Source organism: Drosophila kikkawai, chromosome 3R (genome assembly GCF_030179895.1).
Source record: "Drosophila kikkawai strain 14028-0561.14 chromosome 3R, DkikHiC1v2, whole genome shotgun sequence".
Classification (NCBI taxonomy): domain Eukaryota; kingdom Metazoa; phylum Arthropoda; class Insecta; order Diptera; family Drosophilidae; genus Drosophila; species Drosophila kikkawai.
The window spans coordinates 14,831,906-14,856,178 of NC_091731.1; the positions used below are offsets into that span (position 1 = coordinate 14,831,906).

The following is a 24,273-nucleotide window of genomic DNA, read 5'->3' on the forward strand; positions in this document are numbered from 1 at the left end:
GTCAGGTTGTTGCCTGTCTAGGTCTAGGCGGATCCAAACAGAAGTTCAAACTCGAGTGGCAGCGTTTCTTTCGTTTTTCCAGCTCATTTGCCTTCGGCTTTCTGTCTGGCTCACTTGTCAGCACTCAGGGGATATGCCAATTATGGCCAGAAGTTGGCCGAAATAGCTGCGCAGGGTTACCTCGAGTTCAAAAGGGTTTAAATTAATTGGTTATTGACATTTTTATTGCTTTCTACGAGGAGTTTAGGGTATTCAGAGGTAGGATTTCTTCTCGTTTTGCTTTATATGTACATAAATATCAGTGAACCGCATTATGAGTAATTCTTTCTGATTCAGTTAATTGAAGTATAATACTGTGGCCAGATATGAGTTTGAGATTTGATTGCATAAACAACAACAAAAAAGAAAGGAGACAAAATACAAGCAAGAAAAGTAATCGTGATGATGACAAGTTCAGTTTAAAAGCTCTTTGTGTGATGTGTGTTACTCTCAGCTTTCTTGTGAATATTTAAAAAGTAAAACTTGTGCCTTGTTTACATTCACACAAGAATGTATATAAGACAGTCCTTTATGAGTAAACAAAGGGACTGGGACGGGGTTCGTTGACTTAAAAGCAGGAATCCAGTAAGAACTTTTTGTTTTATCCCCACATTTAGGTTAAGAAAGGGTCTTATTTTAATTAGCTAAAAGGTTGAAATTTCCTTTGAATTAATGATTCCAAATTTAAAAAATATTTAAAGAATTTGTTGAGATTTATAAAAGGGTAATGAAGCTTCGTCAGACGTCCGACAAGATTTTCCTTATTAATTCGCTTAATTAATTACAATTCATTTGACGGACGAGACAACGCCAAAGGAAAGCCAACTCAGACAAAGACACTGGCATATATGTAGGTACATATGTATATGTATACCCCAAGAAGACGGGGAAATGTGAATGAAAAATCTGTCAGAATTAATGGAATTCACCGAGCAAAACGAGCAAATCAGCTGCTTATTTGGCTTGTATTTCGTTGTCACACCAAAGCACCCAACTAACTCCATCCTTGCTCTCTCTCCCTCTTGTCTCCTTACAGGATGAGCCGCCAACACCAGCGGCACCACCATCACCTGCCGCCGCAGCAGCAACAGCAGCAGCAGCAGCATGTGCCGCAGCAGCAGCAACAGCTTACGGCGCAGCAACAACTCCTGATGGCGGAGCATGCAGCGGCCGCAGAGGCCGCGGAGCTGTTCGATCTGCTGTGCGTGGCCACTACAATGCGCCAGATCCTGGCCCTGCATCGTTCAATGTGCGAGGCAGTGGGATTGCGGCCGTCGCCCCTTAATGATTTCTATCCCCGGCTGAAGGCCAAGGTGCGCTCGTGGAAGGCTCAGGCGCTGTGGAAGAAGTTCGATGCCCGCGCCGCCCATCGGGTGTATGGAAAGGGAGCCGCCTGCTCTGGTACTCGGGTCCTGGTCATTGGAGCCGGGCCCTGTGGCCTACGCACTGCCATCGAAGCGCAGCTGCTGGGCGCCAAGGTGGTGGTGCTGGAGAAGCGCGACCGGATTACCCGCAACAATGTGCTGCACTTGTGGCCCTTCGTCATCACCGATCTGCGCAACCTGGGTGCCAAGAAGTTCTACGGCAAATTCTGCGCCGGCTCCATCGACCACATCTCCATCCGGCAGCTGCAGTGCATGCTGCTCAAGGTGGCCCTTTTGCTGGGCGTGGAGATCCATGAGGGCGTCAGCTTCGAGCATGCCCTGGAGCCGTCCGGCGACAGTGGCGATGGCTGGCGGGCAGTGGTTACACCCTCGGACCATGCCGTCTCGCACTACGAGTTCGATGTCCTGATCGGGGCGGATGGTAAGCGAAATATGCTGGACTTTAGGCGGAAGGAGTTCCGAGGAAAGTTGGCCATCGCCATCACGGCCAACTTCATCAACAAGAAGACGGAGGCGGAGGCCAAGGTGGAGGAAATCAGCGGGGTGGCTTTCATCTTTAACCAGGCCTTCTTCAAGGAGCTGTACAGCAGGACGGGCATCGATCTGGAGAACATTGTCTACTACAAGGACGAGACGCACTACTTTGTGATGACGGCCAAGAAGCACAGCCTGATCGACAAGGGCGTGATTATCGAGGACATGGCCGATCCCGGTGAGCTCCTGGCCCAGGCCAACGTGGACACCCAGAAGCTGCACGACTATGCCCGCGAGGCGGCCGAATTCTCCACCCAATACCAAATGCCCAACCTGGAGTTCGCGGTTAACCACTACGGCAAGCCGGACGTGGCCATGTTCGACTTCACCTCCATGTTCGCCGCCGAGATGTCCTGCCGCGTGATCGTCCGCAAGGGTGCCCGGCTGCTGCAGTGCCTGGTAGGCGACAGCCTGCTGGAGCCCTTCTGGCCCACCGGATCGGGCTGTGCCCGCGGTTTCCTCTCCAGCATGGACGCGGCCTATGCCATCAAGCTGTGGTCCAACCCGCAGAACAGCACGCTCGGTGTGCTGGCGCAGCGGGAGAGCATCTACCGGCTGCTCAACCAGACCACGCCGGACACCCTGCAGCGGGACATCAGTGCCTACACCGTGGACCCCGCCACGCGCTACCCGAACCTGAATCGGGAGTCGGTCAACAGTTGGCAGGTGAAGCACCTGGTAGACACGGACGATCCGGCCATTCTAGAGGAGACCTTTATGGAAACGCATGCCCTGCAGACGCCGCATGTGGGCACACCGGGCAGGCGCAAGCGACGCAGTGGAGGTTAGTACACTGAGAATAACTAGAAATTACATTATTATGGCTTCTGTTATTTCCTAGATCTTCTGCCGCAGGGCACCTCTCTGCTTAGGTGGATCAGTGCCCAGCTGATGGCCTACCAGTTTGTGCCGGAGCTCAAGGAGCCTTCGGATGTGTTCCGAAACGGACGCGTCCTGTGTGCACTCATCAATCGGTAGGTTATATATTTTTGTAATCTCAAATATCCTTCTTCACCAGCTTCCTTTCGCCTGCCCCAGGTATCGTCCCGATCTCATCGATTTCGCTGCCACCAAGGACATGAGTCCCGTGGAGTGCAACGAGCTGGCCTTTGCCGTCTTAGAGCGCGAACTGCACGTGGATCGCGTTATGAGTGCCAAGCAATCAATGCAGCTGACAGATGTTGACTCACGCAGCTGGCTAAACTATTTGGATCAGATCTGCGAAGTGTTCCGCGGCGAGATCCCGCACGTTAAGCACCCCAAAATGGACTTTAGCGATCTGCGGCAGAAATATCGAATCAACCACACGCACGCCCAGCCAGATTTCTCGAAGCTGCTGGCCACGAAGCCCAAGGCCAAGTCGCCCATGCAGGATGCCGTTGACGTACCAACAACGGTGCAGCGGCGTTCAGTGCTGGAGGAGGAGCGTGCCAAGCGGCAGCGCCGCCACGAGCAGCTCCTAAACAGCGGTGGAGGAGGAGCCGCCACTGGGTTGGCCGCAAGCGGAGCGACGGCGGGCGCCAGCCAGCAACCGGGTGTGTTACGGATAACCATACTAGACCGTAGTGTTACAAATAAATGAATCTCCAAGTGCGATTGCATATTCTTGTTAAATTGGCAATAAAATCTATGCTAAGGTTACTGCTAAAATCATGGGATAGTTTGCTGATGATATGATCTTCATTTATTTTCAAAATATCTGACACCTTAATGTAATGGTATTTGTGTAAGCAAGCCACTTGGAGAGTCAATTATCATTTCAAGAATTCCTGGGAAGAACCCATGTTTATAGATGTTTTCTCTATGCTTTCAGGTCAAGGCGACACACCGCGTCGTTCGAAGAAACGCCGGCAGGTCGACAAAACCGCAAACATAGTGAGTAGATGCTGGCATTATTTAATGTCATGGATAGTTATCTTTTTACCTTGGTAAAAGTATATTTACTAAATGTACAGTCAAAATATTTAATTGTTTTTCACCTAAAACATAATTAATAATGAAATGAAATTCGCCATAAACAAATTCATTAAAAAAAACCAAACCAATCGATAATCTGTTCCCAAGGTTCAGCTCCTGCTGAGAACAGTTCTCTGTCATGAAATCAGTAACGCCATTAGCGCATACGAGTGCATCAACGAGGTCAGTTCGTTCAGTGTCCAAGTCCATGTCCCAGTCCCAGTGTCGTCCTCATGGTCCATTGTGTGATGTAACTCTCGCGACCCCCCACCACCAGTACTAACCCAAGTAGCATCTCCATCATAGCAGTAGCCAAGTAGTTCTTAGTCATTGTACTGTGTCCTCAATCCACACAAATCACAATCGCCCCAAAAACAAGACCAAGAATCCCCCAGAATTCCCCCTCAAAATCTGTCCAAATGTGTGTTCAACTATCCCACTCTGCCGCGCAGGAAGAGCGCCAGCAGCGCTTGCAGGAGATCGAGGAGAATCGGCAGGAGCGGATGAGCAAGCGGCGCCAGCAGCGCTATCACCAGACGCAGAATTTCTACAAGAGCCTGCAGCTCCTGCAGGCGGGCAAACTGCTGCGGGAGGGCGGGGACGGCGAGGGTGTGGCTGAAGATGGCACTCCCTTCGAAGACTATTCGATATTCCTCTACCGCCAGCAGGCCCCAGTCTTCAATGATCGCGTGAAGGACTTGGAGCGGAAGCTTCTGTTTCCCGTAAGCGCTGAGAGCCTTAAGGCTCTTGCTCCTGCACGCCGCGTCTTCTTCAATGTTGTCGTCTTGTTCGGTTCCCTTCGGGGAACTCCTCTAACCCCTGACTAATGCTACTGTTTTGCCCAAAAAAATTTTTCTTTAAAAAAGAAAAATTCAGAAAAGCAACTAACAAACGCTTTGGCTAACAGCTCTGAGGAAAAGTTTCTTTGAACTTGGACTTTAAATTGTTATTAAGCTGTTTGCATGATTTTTAAATAAATAACAGTAAGCTACCAAGAAAATCGAATGATTTATATTCAAGGAATGATCGTAAACTAGGTGTGTCGATTATAATCCATTTGCTTGTACAAATTTTTATAAGAAATTGATTTACTGAAAATCGATTTATATTCAGCTTAAATGTCAAGTTTACTTCCGATATGATATTGAACGCAATATTTTTATCGGAATTTTCCTCTCTTTATTGAGTACTCGATGAACTCACCTATTTTCAATCAAAACTACATATCTGCCAGTTTATAACCCCCTTTAAGGATATTTCACATACGAATAATGTTAAAAAACTAGCTTAGAATTGTGGCAGCTTGAATTAAATATCATAAAAAGACTCTATTTCAGTCACGCAGCTAGTTCTAAATGTAATATCGCTAAGCTAAACTAAGCTCGTTCATCTAACCAGTCCAAAATATGGACATTTTGTTAAGCTTAAGTTCTGTTTTTTTTGCCTTTTGAGTTTATTGTTTCTTGTTTATATTGTTGATCAGTGAAACCTCAAGTAAAATATTTATCCATATCTGTAAATTTTGATTTCTCCAATCCTTTCCACTCCATCACCACCGACTTTTAATTATTAAAATGTCCAAAAAACTCTACACCCGACCGACCACTAAACACACCAACCATCCTTCAACCAAACCAAGGATCGCGAACGCGGCGACATACCCTCAGCCTTGCCGCGAACGGCGGACGAACAGTTCAGTGATCGCATCAAGAACATGGAGCAGCGAATGACGGGCCGCGGTGGCCTTGGCGGTGACAAGAAGCCCAAAGACCTAATGCGGGCTATCGGCAAGATCGACTCCAGCGACTGGAATGTGCGCGAGATCGAAAAGAAGATCGAACTGTCTAAGAAGACCGAGATCCATGGGCCAAAAGGGCGCGAGAAGGTGCCCAAGTGGAGCAAGGAGCAGTTTCAGGCGCGCCAGCACAAGATGTCCAAGCCGCAGCGTCAGGACTCGCGCGAGGCGGAGAAATTCAAGGACATTGACCAGACCATCCGCAACCTGGACAAGCAGCTGAAGGAGGGCCACAATCTCGATGTGGGCGAGCGAGGCCGCAACAAAGTGGCCTCCATTGCCGGTCAGTTTGGCAAGAAGGACGAGGCTAACTCGGACGAGAAGAATGCGGGCAGCAGCAATGCCACCACAACCAATACCACCACCAACAACAATACAGTCATCCCCAAATCTGTGAGTAGTTTTGTGTTCCCTGGTTTGTTCTGTTCTGTTTTGGATTCCCCCCGGTTTATTCCCATTAGATTTTTTGCTTTACGTTTTTATTTTACTTCTTTTGTTATTACTTTTGTGGTTGCTTCCTGTGGTTGCTGTGTCCCTGCTGCAGTTGCTCAGTGGCCCAGCCGCTGTTGATGTTGTTAGTGTGCTTTGAGCATAGGTCTTAGGCAATTCCCATACATCAAACACGCATACATCTCACCCATTGATCCATCGCATTGCAAAGCCAACGTTAACTTTATTTGTTAAGGATCTCCAGCATCACCCATCTAACACATGCTATCCAATATATACAGAGTTCCAAGGTGGCCCTGGCCTTCAAGAAGCAGGCCGCCTCCGAGAAGTGCCGCTTCTGCAAGCAAACTGTCTACCTGATGGAGAAGACCACCGTGGAGGGTCTGGTCCTGCATCGTAATTGCCTTAAGTGCCACCACTGCCACACCAATTTGCGCCTGGGCGGCTATGCCTTCGATCGGGACGATCCCCAGGGCCGGTTCTACTGCACCCAGCACTTCCGGCTGCCGCCCAAACCGCTGCCACAGCGCACCAACAAGGCCAGGGTGAGCATAGATAGATTCCATGATAATGCCTCGATCAGGTCTAATTTTTCTTGGATTTCTACAGAAATCCGCTGCCGCTCAGGCTGCCACATCCGCCGTCACACCCGCAGCTCCAGGAACTCCAATTGCTGCCGCTGCCGCGCCTACTGAACCCATGGACACCACACCGGCCAGGGATCAGGTGGATCTGCTGGAAACATCACGGGCCAATGCCTCTGCGGACGCCATGTCCGACGACGAGGCCAATGTCATTGATGAGCACGAGTGGTCGGATCGCAACTTCCTGCCGGAGTCGATCAACGACTCGCAATCGGAGCTGTCCAGCTCCGACGAGTCGGACACGGAGTCGGACTCGGAGTTCGAGGAGGCGGATGATTCGCCCTTTGGCGCCCAGACCCTGCAACTGGCCTCGGAGTGGATAGGCAAGCAATACTGCGGAGACAGCGATGTCTCCGATGACTTTTACGACTCAAGCGAAGGTATTGCGGGTGAGTGGGAGCTCAGCAAGGGGTGGCTCTCGGAGGGTTTTCGCTAAGTTAATGATACTATATCCTTTATAGATGACGGCAAAGACGATACGGAGGGTGAGGAGTTTAAGAAGGCCCGCGAATTGCGGCGCGAGGAGGTTCGACTGCAGCCGCTGCCCGCCAATCTTCCCACGGACACGGAGACCGAGGTGGGTCACATTTAAACTTATTTGTCCTTTTGGTGACGGGGAGACTAACCACCTTCTCATTATTCTCATTTATTCTCCATGATTTGACTCTCTTACCAAAATATTCTCATGTATAATCCTCCTTCCCTTGACGGTGTTGGTTTCACCATTGTCCCCCTTTCAATAAGTAGAAGCTTAAGTTAAACATCGTAGACAATAAGGAGAATGTGGCCGCCGATAGGCGCTCCCTCGAGTCAGCCAACTCCTTCGAGTCCGCTCGCAGTCAGCCGGCCACGCCCCTGAACACGCCCACTCGCGTGGAGATGGAGCAGCTGGAGCGGAATGCTCCGCGCAAGTTCAGCAGCGAGATCGAGGCCATCAGTGAGAAGCTGTACCACATGAACAACATGGTGAAGATGAACAAGGACCTGGAGGTGCTGGCCAAGGAGAATCTGGTCAAGAGCGATATCCTGCGCAAGCTCACGCTCAAGGAGAAGTGGCTGGCCGAGAATGCGGCTATAGCGGCAGGCCAGAAGGTGCCAGTCCCAGCTCCTACATCTTTGGCAGTTGCTTCTTCCCCTGCTCCAACTCAACCCAAGTCCAAGTTCGATGAAAAGTACGAAAAGGTGGTAAGTCCACCATTGAATGTAGTCGAGCCCAAGCCCAAGCCTGTCATAGATTTCAACCTGGATGAGCTGAAGCCTCGTAAGCCCAATTTTGAGGAGCGGCCTAAGGAGCAGCTTCCCAGACCAGCGGGCTTGAAGAAGCCACCTCCAGCGAATCCCAAGGCAGGAGGCAGCACTAATGTGAGTCGGTCGAATAGCCTGAAGAGCAACGCCAGCTCGGGAAGTCCGAAGGTGAAGAAAGCAGCTCCCAATGCCAGTGACAAGAAGATGCAGATTGAAGGAATCCTCAGCACGATCAAGAAGATTCAGCGGCAACACAGCAGCGATCTGGATGAGGATATGGATATGGATGTTGATGTAGAAGCGGAAGCGGATAATAAACAGCTCAGCACCAAACTGAAGGAAATCCAAGCCAGCAGCTTTGCCGGCACCATGGATCACATCAAGTCGCAGCTGACCATGCCCACAGTGAGTGCCCAAGCAGCACCCACCGTGGATCTGTCCAAATACTTTCCCAACCAGAAGGTCGAGAAGAGTTCCACCGGCAACACGAACAAGAACCAAAAGACCCTCAAAGATGTGGACCTGGCCAAGTACTTTCCCAGCAGCCCGGCTCCCCAGCGAAGGACTGTGGAGACGGTGGCCGAGCGACTGAAGAAGTCGCAGACTGAAGCCTCTCTGGCAAAAGCAAAAGGTCAGGAAGACAAGGCAAAGACGCCAACTGGTAATGCCAAGAATCCAGAGGAGGAAAAAGGAGTTCCATCCCCGAAGGAAGCTGTAAAAGTAGGAGCTAGTGCCACCAAGCCAGTGCCACCTAAACGACAGGCCTCTCTGGATACCTTTAGCCTGCGGGAGCATCAGATGGATGGAGCGCTTGACTTGACGAAAAAGAAGACTCCCGCCAAGACAACAACGGTAATCAAGAAACCCGCCAAGTCGGGAAGTGCCACAAGCCTGACGAAGGCAACCGCCACCTCAAAGGGGAAGACCATCAAGATTGTAAAGAAGATTGTGCCCAAGGGAACAAAGGCCAAGAAAGCAGCAGCTGCTGCGGCCCAGGAAACAGCAGCAGCAGCAACTGCTGTCCCAGAGAAGGAGCCACCAAAAGATGAAGCCGAACGGATCTTGGATGAAATCCTAGGAGATGGGGAAACGCGCTCCCCCAGTTCCGAGTATCAGCGTTTATTCGGTGATGAAAAGTCACCCAGCGATCTGTCCGACAACATTGATCGCATTCTCGAGGAGACGGGCTTGGATCTCGAACTGGGACTCCCCAAACGCAGTAGCAAGAAGCTGGTGAAGACCAAGTCCCTGGGCGAAGGCGAGTTCGATTTGCAGCCCTCGAAGGAACGACTGACCGGGGTTCAGAATATCCTCAAGCGATTCGAGTCGATGAGCTCCGTGCACTCGCAGAATTCACAGAACAGCGATGAGCAGGCGGCGTTTAAGTTGCGCCGCATGGAGTCCACCACCAGCAATTTAAGCAGCCTCACCCGTTCCAGGGAGTCGCTGGTCTCTGCCAGCGATTCGATGAGTGATTTGGAGAAGACTATGGACTACCTGCGAAACGAATGGCGCAACGAGGCCACCAACTTTCTGCAGAAGAAGCGTGACAAGTTTTACGCCAAGAAGGAGGAGCAGCAGAAGAAGGTGGAACAGCCTAGGCCGGATCCTATGAGGGATCTGCCAGTGCAGTATCGCGACTCCAAGCTGGCCAAGTTCTTTGGCCTGGGCTCACGTAAATCTCCCGAGAAACGAAAGTCTCCCATCAAGAAAAAGAAGTCACCCTCCAAAACCCAAAAGGTGGCCAAGACAAACAACTCGCTGGAGGAACTGGCCAATATCAGCAATGCTCGACAGGCAAAGCAGGCCCAAAAGAAGGTGCCCAAAGTCGTTCAGCCTAAGCCCCTGAAGCCAGCCACTCCTGTTCCCGATGACTTTGAGATTCTTGATCTGCTGGAAAAGGGCACAGAGGCCAAGCTGGAGCTGGAACGCTCCAAGACCAAGAGTCCGGCTGTCGAGCAGCCCGTTAAAGACATGCCCAAAGAAGCTATAGCAGAGGTTCCTCTACCCGTGGAAGATATTAAGAATCTACCCAAGACTGGGTGTGACAAGTCCTTGAACAGCTCACGCCGTGGCTCTCAGTCCAGCTTGGTTATGTCGCGCCGTCCCTCGGAGATTTCTTTGAACGAGAAACTCAACCAGGATGCGCTGATTGCATTGAGCAATCTGGAAAAGGAACGGGAAGCTGAGCAAGTAGACGAACTGTTCCAGAACATGGTGGAAGAAATGGAGGAGGCGCAGGCGCAAGAACCGCAGCCCAGCGCCTTAGAAGATGACATCGATGCGGATTCTCTGTGCACAACCATCAGCAAGAGTCCCAGTGCCCAGCCCGTCACGGTGGTCAAGCGCGGCAGCTCCGAGGATCAGAGCATTGAGAAGCTCTTCGGTCACTTTTCCGACGAGATGTTGGTGAATGTGGAATTCGATTCCAACGATGAGTTAGTAGGCATCACACCACGGGCTACCCTAGTTTCCAGGGACTCTGCGGATCGGGATTATCTGGATAAGCTGGAGTCCCTGGAACGCGACGAGGACACTTTCCAGCCCGTTGTTGGAGACAAATTCCAGCAGGAGTATGGCCAGGATGAGGTGGACAGCCTGCACTTTCCATCGCGCCCACAGCGAAGACCCAAAAGCAGCTCCTCATCCAGTGAGCCGTCGTTGCCGGTGGTTCCGCAAAGGCTAAAAAAGAAGCTGGCAAAACTCGACCCGGAAGATATGGCTCCCTCGGTGCAGGATCTCCTCCAGCAGGTTTACGCAAAGAATTCAGAGTCTCCAGCTGTGGAAGTGATTCCTGTTGAAGGCGCACGCACTCTGCGGTTCCCTAGTATGTCGGTGGAGGAATATGTCGATGAAGTCGATAACCCAAGGGATCACGTTGTCCTGGAGAATGGTACACCGCCAAAAGAAGTCGCAGAACCAACTGAGACTCAAGAGAAAGAGAATCCAGTGGAGGAAGCTCATCAGGCAGTGATGCAAACTTCCAACCAATCGCCAGTTAGCCAGAATAACTTCCTTAAGAGCGAGAACTCCTCCGAAAGCAGCCTGGTGGAGGTGCCTAAAATAATCACCCCGCCCAAGGTACGCAGCAAGGAGAACTCCGCGGATTGGGACATGGAGAAGCTGCCAGCTTCCCCCATGCCGCGTCGAAGGCTGCTCCAAGGCCAGACACCTTCCCAGACCCAGAGTCTGGCCAGCAAGGAGAGCTCCCTGGAATGGGACATGGAGAAGCTGCCCAGCAGCCCCATGCCACCGAGGAGGAACAATCGTATGCGGCCCGTCTCCCCCAGCAACAATTCTGTGCAGCTCCTCAACAATCTCCCCTCGGACGGTGACGATGAGGCAGCCCAGCGGCGCCTCATCGAAGACTTCGAGCGGGAGCGACGCCAGGCGCTGATCAAGCGCGACGAGAACTTCGAGGCCACGGCAGCGGAGCAGCGCCGACGGGACTCTCTGCAGAGCAGCAGCAACTCGAGCAGCAAGCGCAGCCTGCCCCCGCCCACGCCGCCCTCAAAGATGGGCTCCCGTCGCGGCACCACCCAGGACACGAATCGCACTCAAGAGACGAGCACACGGCACGAGGGCACGCCGCCCATGTTCAAAAAGCTGGACGTCGACGGCACTGCCACTCCCATGGACTCCACCACCTGCTCCACGCGGCGCAGCTCGTTTGCATTTATAGAGTTACAGGACAACAAGCCGGTCATTGTGCCCATGCCCAAGAAGCTGAAGCTGCCGAAGCCGGATCAGCCCAGGTTTGTTCCCGAGCCGGTGGCCGTTGATGAGCCCGTGCCGGAGGTGTTCCAGGGTCGCTCTTGGCCCAAGGCCCAGCTGGAAGGTGTTGAGGGTGATCTCGAGGATCTAGATGAGGAGGAGCAGGCGGAGAAGCTGAAGCAACAGCTTCCGGAGTATGCCCGCTCCGATGGCCCACCTTCAGCTGCCTTCAAGAACCGAAAGTGGCCAGACGGCAAGACCGTTTTCGACCAACGAGCTGAATCCCTGGAAGAGGAGGATGTCCTCAGCGGCCTCCTAGGCGCCAAGAGACGAGGTTCCCAAAGGTTCAGGGACAAGCCGCGCTCCCAGTCGCCGCAGCCCTTCAAGCCGCTGGCCAACAGCTCCCGGCAGAGCTCCAAGTCGTTCAGTGACCTCAAAAAGGGACCGTCCCTGCAGTCCCTGTCGGCGCAGTCCAGTCAGGATACGGACACACTCTCCACCACCACCACAGTGGCCACAGCTCGTCCCTTGAGCTATAGCGGCTTCGAAGACCCGATGGATGCCAGCACCCAAGCCCTGCTGGATCGCAGCAAGCGGCTGCACAACCGCAAGCGGGACTTTGTCAACGAGCGGGTGGTGGAGCGGAATCCCTACATGAGGGAGGTCCTCCGCAGCACGGATCGCCGGGACTACGATGACGTGGACGAAGACTTGACGAGCTACCGCCCGCGCCACTACACCAGCTCCACGCTCAACCGTTTTCCCAGCACCTCGACAAGGACAAAGAGCAGCAGCGCCTACGACTACCTGAGTCCCAGCAGCGGTAGCGATTACCTTTCCCGGAGGCCCTACATCAGCAGCAGCAGCCACATCCCGAGCACCAGCGCCGCCAGCAGCAGCTATTATCCGTCGAGTGCGCGCAGCTCCCACCTGAGCGATCTGTTCCGGCGACGCAGTCCCGCCGGCGGATCCGGTTACGGCAGCAAAGAGTCGTGCGTTATCTCCTAGTTGTTAGCCCTGAACCATTGACCAAAGCAGCCTTCTCTTTTCATTTATATTTACCCCCGTTGTGGCCACAGACGACGCCTCAACTACTTTCTCTACTGAGAGGCAACCCAGCGTCAGCGAAACCAACCCCAGACCATGACCCAGACCCCACCCCGATCTCGACCCTTACCAGACACTATAGGTCCACCCACAAAACCGACCAATGAACCAACCAAGCTAGTTCGCCCGCCCGCCTGTCTGCTCTCGATGTGCCACCGCCTAGTCAAGTCCAAGTCCTCCAACCAGCCAGGGCTAGCCTCTGATCGCGTTAGCCAATTGATTGAAAAGTAAATGCACCTGGGTACGATCTACGAAGGTAAATTCAAGCAAAGCCACACACGAAATGTTGCGCTAACCCCGAACTCAAGCAGCCCAAAAACAAATCGAATAAAATCAAAATAAAATATATAAAACAAAAGCCGACAGTTTGTAGTCTCTAAAAACCTCTAAAGTGTTGTGTCGTTGTTCTGTTGCCGTGGTCTAACCCCCCGCCACCTCAGCTAATCCCGGCCAGCGTTCGTTCGTTCGTTCTTCGTTCTGTCCTTCAGCGTTCCTTTCGTTTCCCTTCTGGATCGTACCTAAAAGGCATGAAGCGCTGCGCTCTCTATCTCTTGTTGCTGATGCTAACCTAACCCACTTACTCCGACTAATGAGCATGCTGCGAGCCAAGCCGAAGGCGCCTGCTGTACATTAATAAAGCGCCTCCAGCGAGGGTGTCATCTGAAGGATGTTCACTGCTTTCCCGCTGCTCTCTTTGCTTCTGTTTTACGTTTGTTTATTTTCCTGTTTTCCCTGTTTTAACGCCCTCTAATCTAGCGATGTCTTTTTTTGATCCTCCTCCTCTTCCAGGTCCAGACCGAGTCCGAGACCAGTTCACCAGACGAGGTTGAACTCAACTCTGCCACTGAGATATCCACCGATTCCGAGTTCGACAACGATGAGATCATACGCCAGGCGCCCAAAATCTTCATCGATGACACCCATCTAAGAAAGCCCACAAAAGTACAGGTGAGAATCATTTATATCTCTCAATGATAGGACTCTAAGGAATGTCCTTTTTCTTAGATCAAGTCCACCATGATAGGACCTAATGCTGCTGCCGCCGCCGCTGCTGGACTCCACCAAAAGCAGGTAGCGGCGCGGGAGAAGGGTGGCAGCTACTTGCCCAAGTACCAGCCCCAACCTCCTCTGCCGCAGTTCAAGCCACTGGTACAGGTGGATCCAACCCTGCTGATTAGCAGCCAGCGTGCTCCTCTACAGAATCCACGTCCTGGCGACTACCTGCTCAACAAGACGGCCAGCACCGAGGGCATTGCTTCCAAGAAGAGCCTGGAGCTGAAGAAGCGCTATCTGCTGGGGGAGCCGGCCAATGGCAACAAGATCCAGAAGTCGGGCTCCACATCGGTGCTGGACTCGCGTATCCGCAGCTTCCAGTCGAACATCTCGGAGTGCCAGAAGCTGCTCAATCCCAGCAGCGATATCAGCGCCGGTATGCGAACGTTCCTGGATCGGACGAAGCTGGGCGAGGGCAGCAGTCAGTCCAACGAGTTGATGCGTTCCGCCACCAGCAATGTAATCAACGACTTGCGCGTCGAGCTGCGGATACAGAAAGCGCCCTCCAGCCACTCCACGGACAACGAGAAGGAGAACGTGTTCGTGAACTGCAAGAACGAGCTGAACAAGGGAATGGAGTACACGGATGCGGTGAATGCCACGCTGCTGGACCAGCTGGCCCGAAAGAGTTCGCCCACCACGCAGGCGGCCAACAAGACGGTGATTGAAGTGATTGACCTGGTGACGCCCGAGAAGCCGGTGCCCATTATTGATCTCACTGGGAATGACACGCCCAAGAAGCAGCTGGAGGCGGATGACAGCAACAAGATCAGCGAACTGCAGAAGGAGGTAAAGGAGGAGCCCAAGCCAGATGTCTCGCGGGATGTGAAGGAGTGCATTCCGGACATACTGGGACACATTAAGGAGACGCCGCAGCAGGGAGGTGGGGAAGAGCAGCAGAGTCTGCTGTGCCAGTCGGACGAAGAGAAGCGCGACTCGCCGGAGAAGGAGATGGCTGAGCAGGAGCCGAGCTATGAACCAGACAGCGTGCAGATCCAGGTGCCCAACATACCCTGGGACAAGAGCAAGCCGGAGGTCATGTCCACAACTGGCAGCAGTGGCTCCATCTGTTCCAGCTCCGACTCGTCAAGCATCGAGGATATCCAGCACTATATCCTGGAGTCAACGACCAGTCCGGACACCCAGACAACGGCGGGCGGCAAGCACAATGTGCCGCGTCTGGAGGTGCACGACACGAGCGGTGCCCTGATGCAGGTGGACAGCCTGATGATTGTGAACGGAAAGTACATTGGCGACCCCGAGGATGTCAAGTTCCTGGATATGCCTGCCGATGTCATCGTTCCGTCAACTCCGGCGCTAAAGACTAGCGAGCTGGAGCCGGAGGATGACCACGAAACGGAGGAGGTGGAGCCAGTGACGGCTACACCCGAGCCCGCCGAGTGCACTGTCATCGAGGCGGAACGTCAGCCGCCTCCTCTGCCGGATATGGGACCACCGACCCTGAAGTTCGATACCAAGAACGAGAACAAGATCGAGAGTCTGAAGAACCTGCCGCTGATCGTGGAGAGCAGCGAGAATCACAGTCAGGCGGTGAAGCCTATTACTTTGAATTTGAGCAGCTTGGCCAGGACGCCGGATACGCCGACCACGCCCACGGCGCATGATAGCGACAAAACGCCCACCGGGGAGGTCTTCTCCCGGGGTTCTGACTCTGAAACGGAGCCCACCGGCACGGGCACAGGTCAGGTGCTGACGGAAACGGAGTTATCGGACTGGACAGCGGACGACTGCATCTCGGAGAACTTTGTGGACATGGAGTTCGTGCTAAACTCCAACAAGGGCACAATGAAGCGTCGCAAGGAACGGCGGCGCACTGGAGGAAGCAAGCTGCCCAGTGGCAATGAGGTCATCCACGAGTTGGCCCGACAGGCGCCAGTGGTGGAAATGGACGGGATCCTCAGTGCCATTGACATTGATGACATTGAGTTCATGGACACTGGTTCGGAGGGTTCCTGTGCGGAGGCCTATTCCGCGACCAACACGGCTCTTCTCCAGAACAGGGGCTACATGGAGTACATAGAAGCTGAGCCGAAAAAGCCAACTCCTAGAGCAGCGCCACCCTCTAGCTACCTGCCGCCCCTGGTGACCAAGCGGGATGAAAAGCTGGGCGTGGATTACATCGAGCAGGGAGCGTACATCATGCAGGACGATGCCAAGACGCCGGTGAACGAAGTGGCCCCCGCCATGACCCAATCTCTGACAGATTCCAGCACGCTGAACGAGCTGGATGACGACAGCATGGCAGGCCTGGGTCTGTCCCAGACACAGCCAACCACTACCGAGGAAAGCGAGGCGCTGACAGTGGTCACCAGTCCGTTGGATACCTCCTCGCCGCGGGTCCTGGACCAATTCGCCTCGATGCTGGCAGCCGGCAAGGGAGATTCCACGCCGAGCAGCTCGGAACAGCAACCAAAGACCTCCACGGTCAGCAGCAGCAGCGGGCCCAACTCCTCTACGCCGGGCAACGCCTCCAAGGAGACCGTTCCGCCAGAAGAGGATCTGCAGATCCAGTTCGAGTATGTCCGAGCCCTGCAGCAGCGCATCTCGCAGATCAGCACCCAGCGGCGGAAGAGCTCCAAGGGGGAGCCACCGAATCTAACTGTGATAGAACCCGTCGAGGATCAGCCAAAGGCAGCGGAGGCTGCGGAGCCCATGCCCTCGATGCGGCCGCGCAGCAGTAGCAGCTCCAGCAAGGTACCTGAGATCCCAACGCTCAGCAGCAAGCTGGAGGAGATCACCAAAGAGCGCACCAAGCAGAAGGATCTCATCCACGACCTGGTCATGGACAAGCTGCAGTCGAAGAAGCAGTTGAATGCCGAGAAGCGTCTACACAGGAGTCGTCAGCGCAGTCTGCTTACCAGTGGCTATGCCAGCGGCGCCAGCCTGAGTCCCACGCCCAAGCTGGCGGCTGCCTCCAGTCCGCAGGACTCCAACTGCTCCAGCCAGGCGCACTATCACGCCTCCACCGCGGAGGAGCGACCACCGAAGCCAGTGGATGAGAGGCCGCTGCAAAAGTCCGCCACGTCTACGTACGTGTCCCCCTATCGCACTGTCCAGGGGGCCATTCGGAGTGCGGATCGCTACAAGCCGCGTCCCTTTAGCGAGCACATCGATGCCAACGCATTGGAGGGCTACAAGCTGGGCAAGACGGCCTCCTTTAATGGCGGCAAGCTTGGTGAATTTGCCACGCCCAATGCCCCAGCGCGAGGAGTTCGAACTGGAGGTGCAGGAGCAGCAACAGCGGATATTTCAAATATATCCGCCTCGACGGAGAACTTAAGGAGCGAGGCCAGGGCCAGGGCTCGCCTCAAGTCCAACACAGAGCTGGGACTCAGTCCCGAGGAGAAGATGCAGCTATTGCGCTCGCGCCTCCACTACGACCAGGCCAGATCCCTGAAGCCAAAGCAAATGGAGGAGCTACCTTCTGGCGATCTGGCGGCCCGTGCCCGCAAAATGAGTGCCTCGAAGAGTGTCAACGATCTGGCTTACATGGTGGTGGGTCTGCAGAACCAGCAGCAGCAGCAGCAACTAGAACAGGATGTGGTGCTTCATGCCAAGGCGGCGGATTTCACATCCGATCCCAATATAGCGGCTGGCGGCGAGAAGGCCACCAAAACCAAGTCCGGGCGGAGGCCCAAGGATCCAGAGCGGCGGAAGAGTCTCATTCAGTCGTTGTCCAGCTTCTTCCAGAAGGGTTCATCATCGGCCAGTGCCAAGGAGCAGGGATCAGTCGGAGCTGGCGGCCACTCTGAGCAGTTAGAGCGACCTGGAACCAGCAGCAGCAGCAGTGCCGGCACGCCCACAATCTCGGATGCGGTAGCCGCTGGAGGAGGAGGAGGAGGCGGCGGCGTCTTCAGTCGATTCCGCATCTCGCCCAAGTCCAAGGAGAAGTCCAAGGTTAGTGTTTTGTTTGCTCAAGGTATCGTGGTGTATCTATAATGTGGTTCTGGTATCCAAGTGTGTTGTCTGCTCTTAAAGAGTCTGGCTATCGTATCACCCGGCGCCCTCATCTAGCCTTAAGTTATATTGTTAACCAAGACTCCTCGGTGTCTGGTGTTCTACGTAATACAAGTGTTGTCTCATTTATAACATTTACCAACTTCTCTCCATCACTTTGCAGTCTTGCTTTGATCTGAGGAGTTTCGGTTTTGGTGTAAGAAATATTTTAACTATATAATAAACCCCATGAGCAAAGGCCTTATAAAAACAAGAAAAGTAACGCCATACAATTTTTGTGCTCTTGATTTTTACGCTCTCAACTTTAATCTAGCGGGAAAGGTGTTATTCATCTTGTTATTATAATATCTTTGATATTTACCCCCACTTTCTTCACAAAAAACGCTTAGTTTTTTAATTTTTTTGGCTTGCAAATCATAAAAAATATCCTAATCGCACATCTCTCCATCTAATTGGGCTCTGTACTTGTCTGTCTTGCTACCTGTTATTAACTATCAATTTTTTTATAAATTGTTTTATATTTTAATTTGTTTTCATTTATTTTACTTTCATTTTCTTTTACCCCGATTTCAGCTAAAGTTATTTAAGTCTTAACTCTTAAGTTTTGCCTGCTGTATTATTTTTTATTTTCCCCTCTTGACCTTTTCCAAATAACCTTTATGTTTACTTGACTCTATGTGTACCTTATAAGGGGTGTTTTTATAGTTTTTTAAGTATTTTTTAAATTGGTTTAAGATACTTTTGACTCATTGAACGCATATATTTATTTATTGTTGGGAGACGCGTTGTGTTATTTTTGTAAGTTTTAAGCTGGATACTTTTGCATGGTTGGAACTGGAACAGGTGGTTATGGTTTGCCTCTTGGACCCACTCTGCACGTTAAATGTATATACTTTTGCCAGTAAATAACATTTTGATTTTAGTAAGACAAGACTGAAAGCTGTTACCCTTTCGATCACACAAAAACACACAATAATTTAACCAAACTATATATATTCTGATACCTCTAAAAACACATTGCAATACCGACCATCATCAGGACAAGGATAACATGCTAGTCTGCCAAGCCACGGCGGCGACGGCGGGAGATTATCTGAACAACAGTAACAACAGTCGCTATCGAAAGCAAACGAACAACACTGCGAACAAACCGAAACCCGAATCGTTCTCATCGTCCAGTCCGCAGCTCTACATACACAAGCCCCACCAACACCACCACCACCACCACCTGGCCACAGCGATTCCAAGGGCCTTGGACGACCAGACACCGCCGCCCATACCGCCTCTGCCACTGAATTATCAGAGATCCGATGGTTTGTTCTCATTCTATATGTGTCCCCCCAGAAACCTCTCCTGACTCATTTTTTGTCACCTTCCTGTGTATTTGTGGATTTTGATCCGAATTATCCCATTCCAGATGAGAGTTACGCTAACGAGACACGAGAGCATAAGAAGCAACGTGCCATATCGAAGGCTTCGCGACAAGCTGAGCTCAAGCGACTGCGAATCGCTCAAGAAATACAGCGCGAACAGGAGGAGATTGAGGTGCAGCTGAAGGAACTGGAGGGACGCGGCGTTCACATTGAGAAGGCCCTGCGGGGCGAGGGGCAGAACCTGGAAAAGTGGGTTTCTTTTTAATCATAAAATACAAGAATTACTAAAATTAAATTAAAAAATACTAAAAAACTAACTCTCTTTTCCAGCCTGGACTCGAGCAAGGATAACGATGAGAAGCTACTAAAGGAACTATTGGAGATTTGGCGCAACATCACAGCACTCAAGTAAGTCAAGTCTACAAAGAAGTACCCCGAAAGAAGACTAAGACCATGGTTTTTGTGCCTAGGAAACGCGATGAGGAACTGACTATAAGACAACAGGAACTGCAATTGGAGTATCGGCATGCCCAGCTCAAGGAAGAGCTCAATTTGCGCTTGTCCTGCAACAGTGAGTTTTTTGGCTCGTAAAATGGAGATCTTTAATTAATTTTAATATATTTTCCCACAGAACTGGACAAGAGTTCCGCCGATGTGGCCGCCGAGGGTGCAATACTTAATGAAATGCTAGAGATTGTGGCCAAGCGAGCGGCCCTGCGACCAACCGCCTCCCAACTAGACCTCACAGGGGCGGGCATTTCCAGCGAGGCAGCGACGGGCATTAAGCTGGTTGGCCAACCGCTTGACCACGATGAGTCCAATGTGAGCCGAGTCTTTACAATTTTCACATCCTAAATTAATAAATTTAATTTCTCCTTTAGATTTGAATAGCAATCTGGGGTCGTCTGCTGGTCCATGAAGTTGTGCGAGGACTGCTAAGCCTAAATACTTAAGAACGTACCAAAAACAGCAAGCTGAATTATGAAAACAACAATACTGAAACTAGAACCCATGAGCTGTAACCGAAACGAGCAAATAACTATTCAGAGTGATTAAGCGATGAGACGAGGAGAACAACTCGAACAATATATATTTAAGTAGTGATCAGGTGATCATCAAGGTTAATAGTGTAAAGGCAGAGAGAGGAAATCAAAACCAAAAACTAATTTTGCAATTCGAAAGTAATGCCCTTAGTTCTGTATTCTCAAGCTAATTGTATGTTTAGTTAGTTAGACGTTGCCACTGAATTCTGTCTGAACTGTGTATGTTGTGTTTTTCTGTTTTCTATTTTCTATTTTTTTTATAAATGTAATGCGTTGATTTTTGATTGTGTAAAGTGAAAGATGTTTGTGTGGTCTCCAGTTTTAGGTACACAATTGTTTATCGATTTCTTTGTATACCGCTTGAATGTATTATTATTTATTTGATGAATGCAATGTAATGTAATATGTCATTTGCTGCCCAAACCAAAATCAAAGTGAACACAAAGAGATGCACACAAATACATACATACATATTTTCTATATGCCAGAGAGCGTACATAGCGATGTAGAGGAGCAAACACTTGCTCTGGGTACTAATGAGAACGATTTAAATTATTGCGTAATTTAATTTATAACCTCTGCATATATAAACATATTTATCGAATTTATTATGTAACTTTTCGATTTATTTTAAATTGAATAAAGATTTTATGAAACCTACCGCCCGAAGTTTTTTACTATTTAATAGTTGCTTATCAAGGCAGAAAGGTAAAAATTTTAAATAAAACCTAGCAGGGAATTATAATTATAATTATTCTATATATTTTTAGAAAAAAAATTATAACTTTGCTGTTTTTAAACATTTTTGTACAATTTTTTGTACAATTTTTTAGATAGTTATAATTTTTTTTCTAAAAATATATAGAATAATTATAATTATAATAATGGCCATTCTATATTATTTCAGAATTTTGGTAAAAATTTTATGAAAATCGGACGACTATATGATATAGCTGCCATAGGAACGATCGAGAAATAAATAGGAAAACAAGAAAGGAAGCTAACTTCGACACGCCGAAGTTCGTATACCCTTGCAGACTGCAATTGGATCACTAAGAATCGAGCCATTCTGGTTAAATAATTAAAAATAAAAAATAAAAGAAAATATATAAAAGTTGTATATTTATTCATAACATTAATAAAATGCTGAAAACACACACAAAACAGTTTGACAGTTATAGGGTCTTCCCACACAACGTTAAAGCGCATTCAACATCCGTTGAACAAACGGTCCATTTTGTTCCAATACGGCAAAATAGCTGGATGAGCATCACTGGCAGTTAGAGAGTTGCCATTTTGTCCCAGTAATGCAAAATAGCTAGTTGAGCATCACTGGCAGTTAGAGAGATGCATTTTGTCCCAATAGAGCATCACTGATGCAGATGAGCATCACTGATGCAAGTGAGCAAAACTTTTCATTCAAATTGGCCGCGTTCCAAACTGGGGTAACAGGCGGACAGAAATCAACAGCAAGCAACTGAAAACTGGTATAAACTGTTATAAAAACTTTTGGGCAAAAATAATAATTGGTATAAACTGTTATATTTCATTGTATGCATTTATACCTATTTGTTGCCGACAACAACAGCTTGATGGCAACAACAACCTTTTTACAACAACATCTCTACAGCAGCCCATCCAAATTTCCGAACATTTCCATGCAAATTGCCCGTTTCCCAAATTGGGGTAACAGGCGAACAGAAATCAGCAGCAAGCAACTGAAAACTGGTATAAACTGTTATAAAAAGTCCAAGTTTCGAACCATTTAGGAGCCGGCGCAAGTAAGCGGAGACTCAAACCCTTTGAATCCAAATTTAGGAATTGTTTTACAACTGCACCTGGGCACACTGAAACTGATCGTCGTTAAATTCAAATTCAAATTTGGCAGTTAAATTCACATTCAAATTTGGCAGTTAAAATATATAAAAAAATTATAAAAAATTCTACATTTGAATTTGAATTTAACTGCCAAATTTGAATTTGAATTTAACTGCTAAATTTGAATGTGAATTTAACTGCCAAATTTGAATTTGAATTTAACGACGATCAGTTTCAGTGTGCCCAGGTGCAGTTGTAAAACAATACCTTAATTTGGATTCAAAGGGTTTGAGTCTCCGCTTACTTGCGCCGGCTCCTAAATGGTTCGAAACTTGGACTTTTTATAACAGTTTATACCAGTTTTCAGTTGCTTGCTGCTGATTTCTGTTCGCCTGTTACCCCAATTTGGGAAACGGGCAATTTGCATGGAAATGTTCGGAAATTTGATGGGCTGCTGTAGAGATGTTGTTGTAAAAAGGTTGTTGTTGCCATCAAGCTGTTGTTGTCGGCATCAAATAGGTATAAATGCATACAATGATATATAAAAGTTTATACCAATTATTATTTTTGCCCAAAAGTTTTTATAACAGTTTATACCAGTTTTCAGTTGCTTGCTGCTGGTTTCTGTTTGCCTGTTACCCCAGTTTGGAAAGCGGCAAAATTTTAGAAATTTTGCTCACTTGCATCAGTGATGCTCACTTGCATCAGTGATGCTCACTTGCATCAGTGATGCTCATGTGCATCAGTGATGCTCATCTGGCTATATTTTGCAATATTGGGGGGCAATAAAATCCGGCTATATGGCAGTGATGCTCATCTAGCTATTTTGCCATATTGGGAGGCTATAAAATCAGGCTTAACGGCAGTGATGCGCATCTAGCTATTTTGCATTATTGGGAGAAAATGGCATTTCACTAACTGCCAGTGATGCTCATCTAGCTATTTTGCTTTAAAATGCCATCTCACTTACTACCAGTGATGCTCATTTCATTGTTCTTATATAAGAAAAATAAAATAAAACAAAATAATATAAAATAATGTTTTTCATTGTTTTTATTTAGGTTCATTAACATAGAATAAAATAAAGTATTTTAAAATTAAAATGTTGCTTGTTGTGTTCGTTGCTATTGTTGTTAAAGTAGCCGGCAGACCTGACTGTCGGTGTTCTCTCCTTATCCTTGATTCCTGATCCCTATTCCTCCATTCCCATCCCTTATCCACCATCCTTTTGCGTGTGTCGTTGGTCCTTTCCCTTGGTTCTTGGCCCGGGTGGGTGTCAGGTGTACTGATTCTGATGACTAGGAGCGATGGCGATCGCAATGACGATGGAAAGTCTGTAATTGAAAAGAGAAAAATAGCAAATTAAAAACTAAAAAAGGCATAACTCTGTCAAAAATGCCTTAATTTGCATTCGGAAAGCGGTGTTATGTTAGTTTTTATATGGTTAACAAATCTGCTTACTTAGTTAGAAATTAAAAATTTTATCAAATTTTGAGAATTTTAATGATGTAACCCCTTATAAAATTTTCCAAAAATGGCAAAAAAATCGATTTCTTCCTGACATATCTAGAAAGATTCCCCTGTTGATGCTGATCAAGAATATATATGGTTTATAGGGTCGGAAACGTCTCCTTCACTGCGTTGCAAACATTTGACTGAAATTATAATACCCTGCAAGGGTATAAATATATTTAAAGAATACGTTTGTTTAACGGTTTAAAGGGGATAAGAGGCCCAAAAGACCAGTAATTAAAGTCATAGATATTCCAATTCGCCATTAAAAATTTAATTTATTATATTTAATTTTATATTTTCGAAAGAATATAACCGAAAATACTCAGAAGATGAGTTCGGAATGTTTACCAAAATAATCACTTAATTTATTATTTTTAAATTTAAAACATTTACACACCATTGCTTTCACAAAAACTTAATCTTGATATATTTAGTTCTCCTGGCTAATTAATAAACAACAACCTAATTAACAAATAAGGAAAATAAAATGAATTCGCAAAATAATATTTTTAATGAAATTTTTAAAATATGTAACTGCCATGGCCTCTGTAGGGTTAAGAGCTGCCACTTTTGGTTGCATAAGGTGGCAGCACTTCTTTGTTGTCAGCGCATCGTGGTGAATGG

General features: G+C 49.1%; 1 protein-coding gene across 1 annotated transcript; it reads left to right on the forward strand.

The window, feature by feature from the left end:
- The first annotated feature begins 1,075 nt into the window (after window positions 1-1,075).
- On the forward strand, window positions 1,076-20,976 carry Mical (Molecule interacting with CasL). Its single transcript, XM_017180217.3, is given in 21 exon segments — window positions 1,076-2,742; window positions 2,800-2,932; window positions 2,997-3,493; window positions 3,772-3,833; window positions 4,367-4,636; window positions 5,554-6,102; window positions 6,441-6,704; window positions 6,769-7,192; window positions 7,265-7,380; window positions 7,551-12,758; window positions 13,056-13,094; window positions 13,096-13,125; window positions 13,659-13,817; window positions 13,875-17,840; window positions 18,064-18,096; window positions 18,940-19,213; window positions 19,318-19,522; window positions 19,604-19,681; window positions 19,744-19,844; window positions 19,905-20,095; window positions 20,155-20,976. Coding segments are annotated over 21 exon segments (14,271 nt in total). The 5' UTR covers window position 1,076; the 3' UTR covers window positions 20,161-20,976.
- The last annotated feature ends 3,297 nt before the right edge of the window (window positions 20,977-24,273 follow it).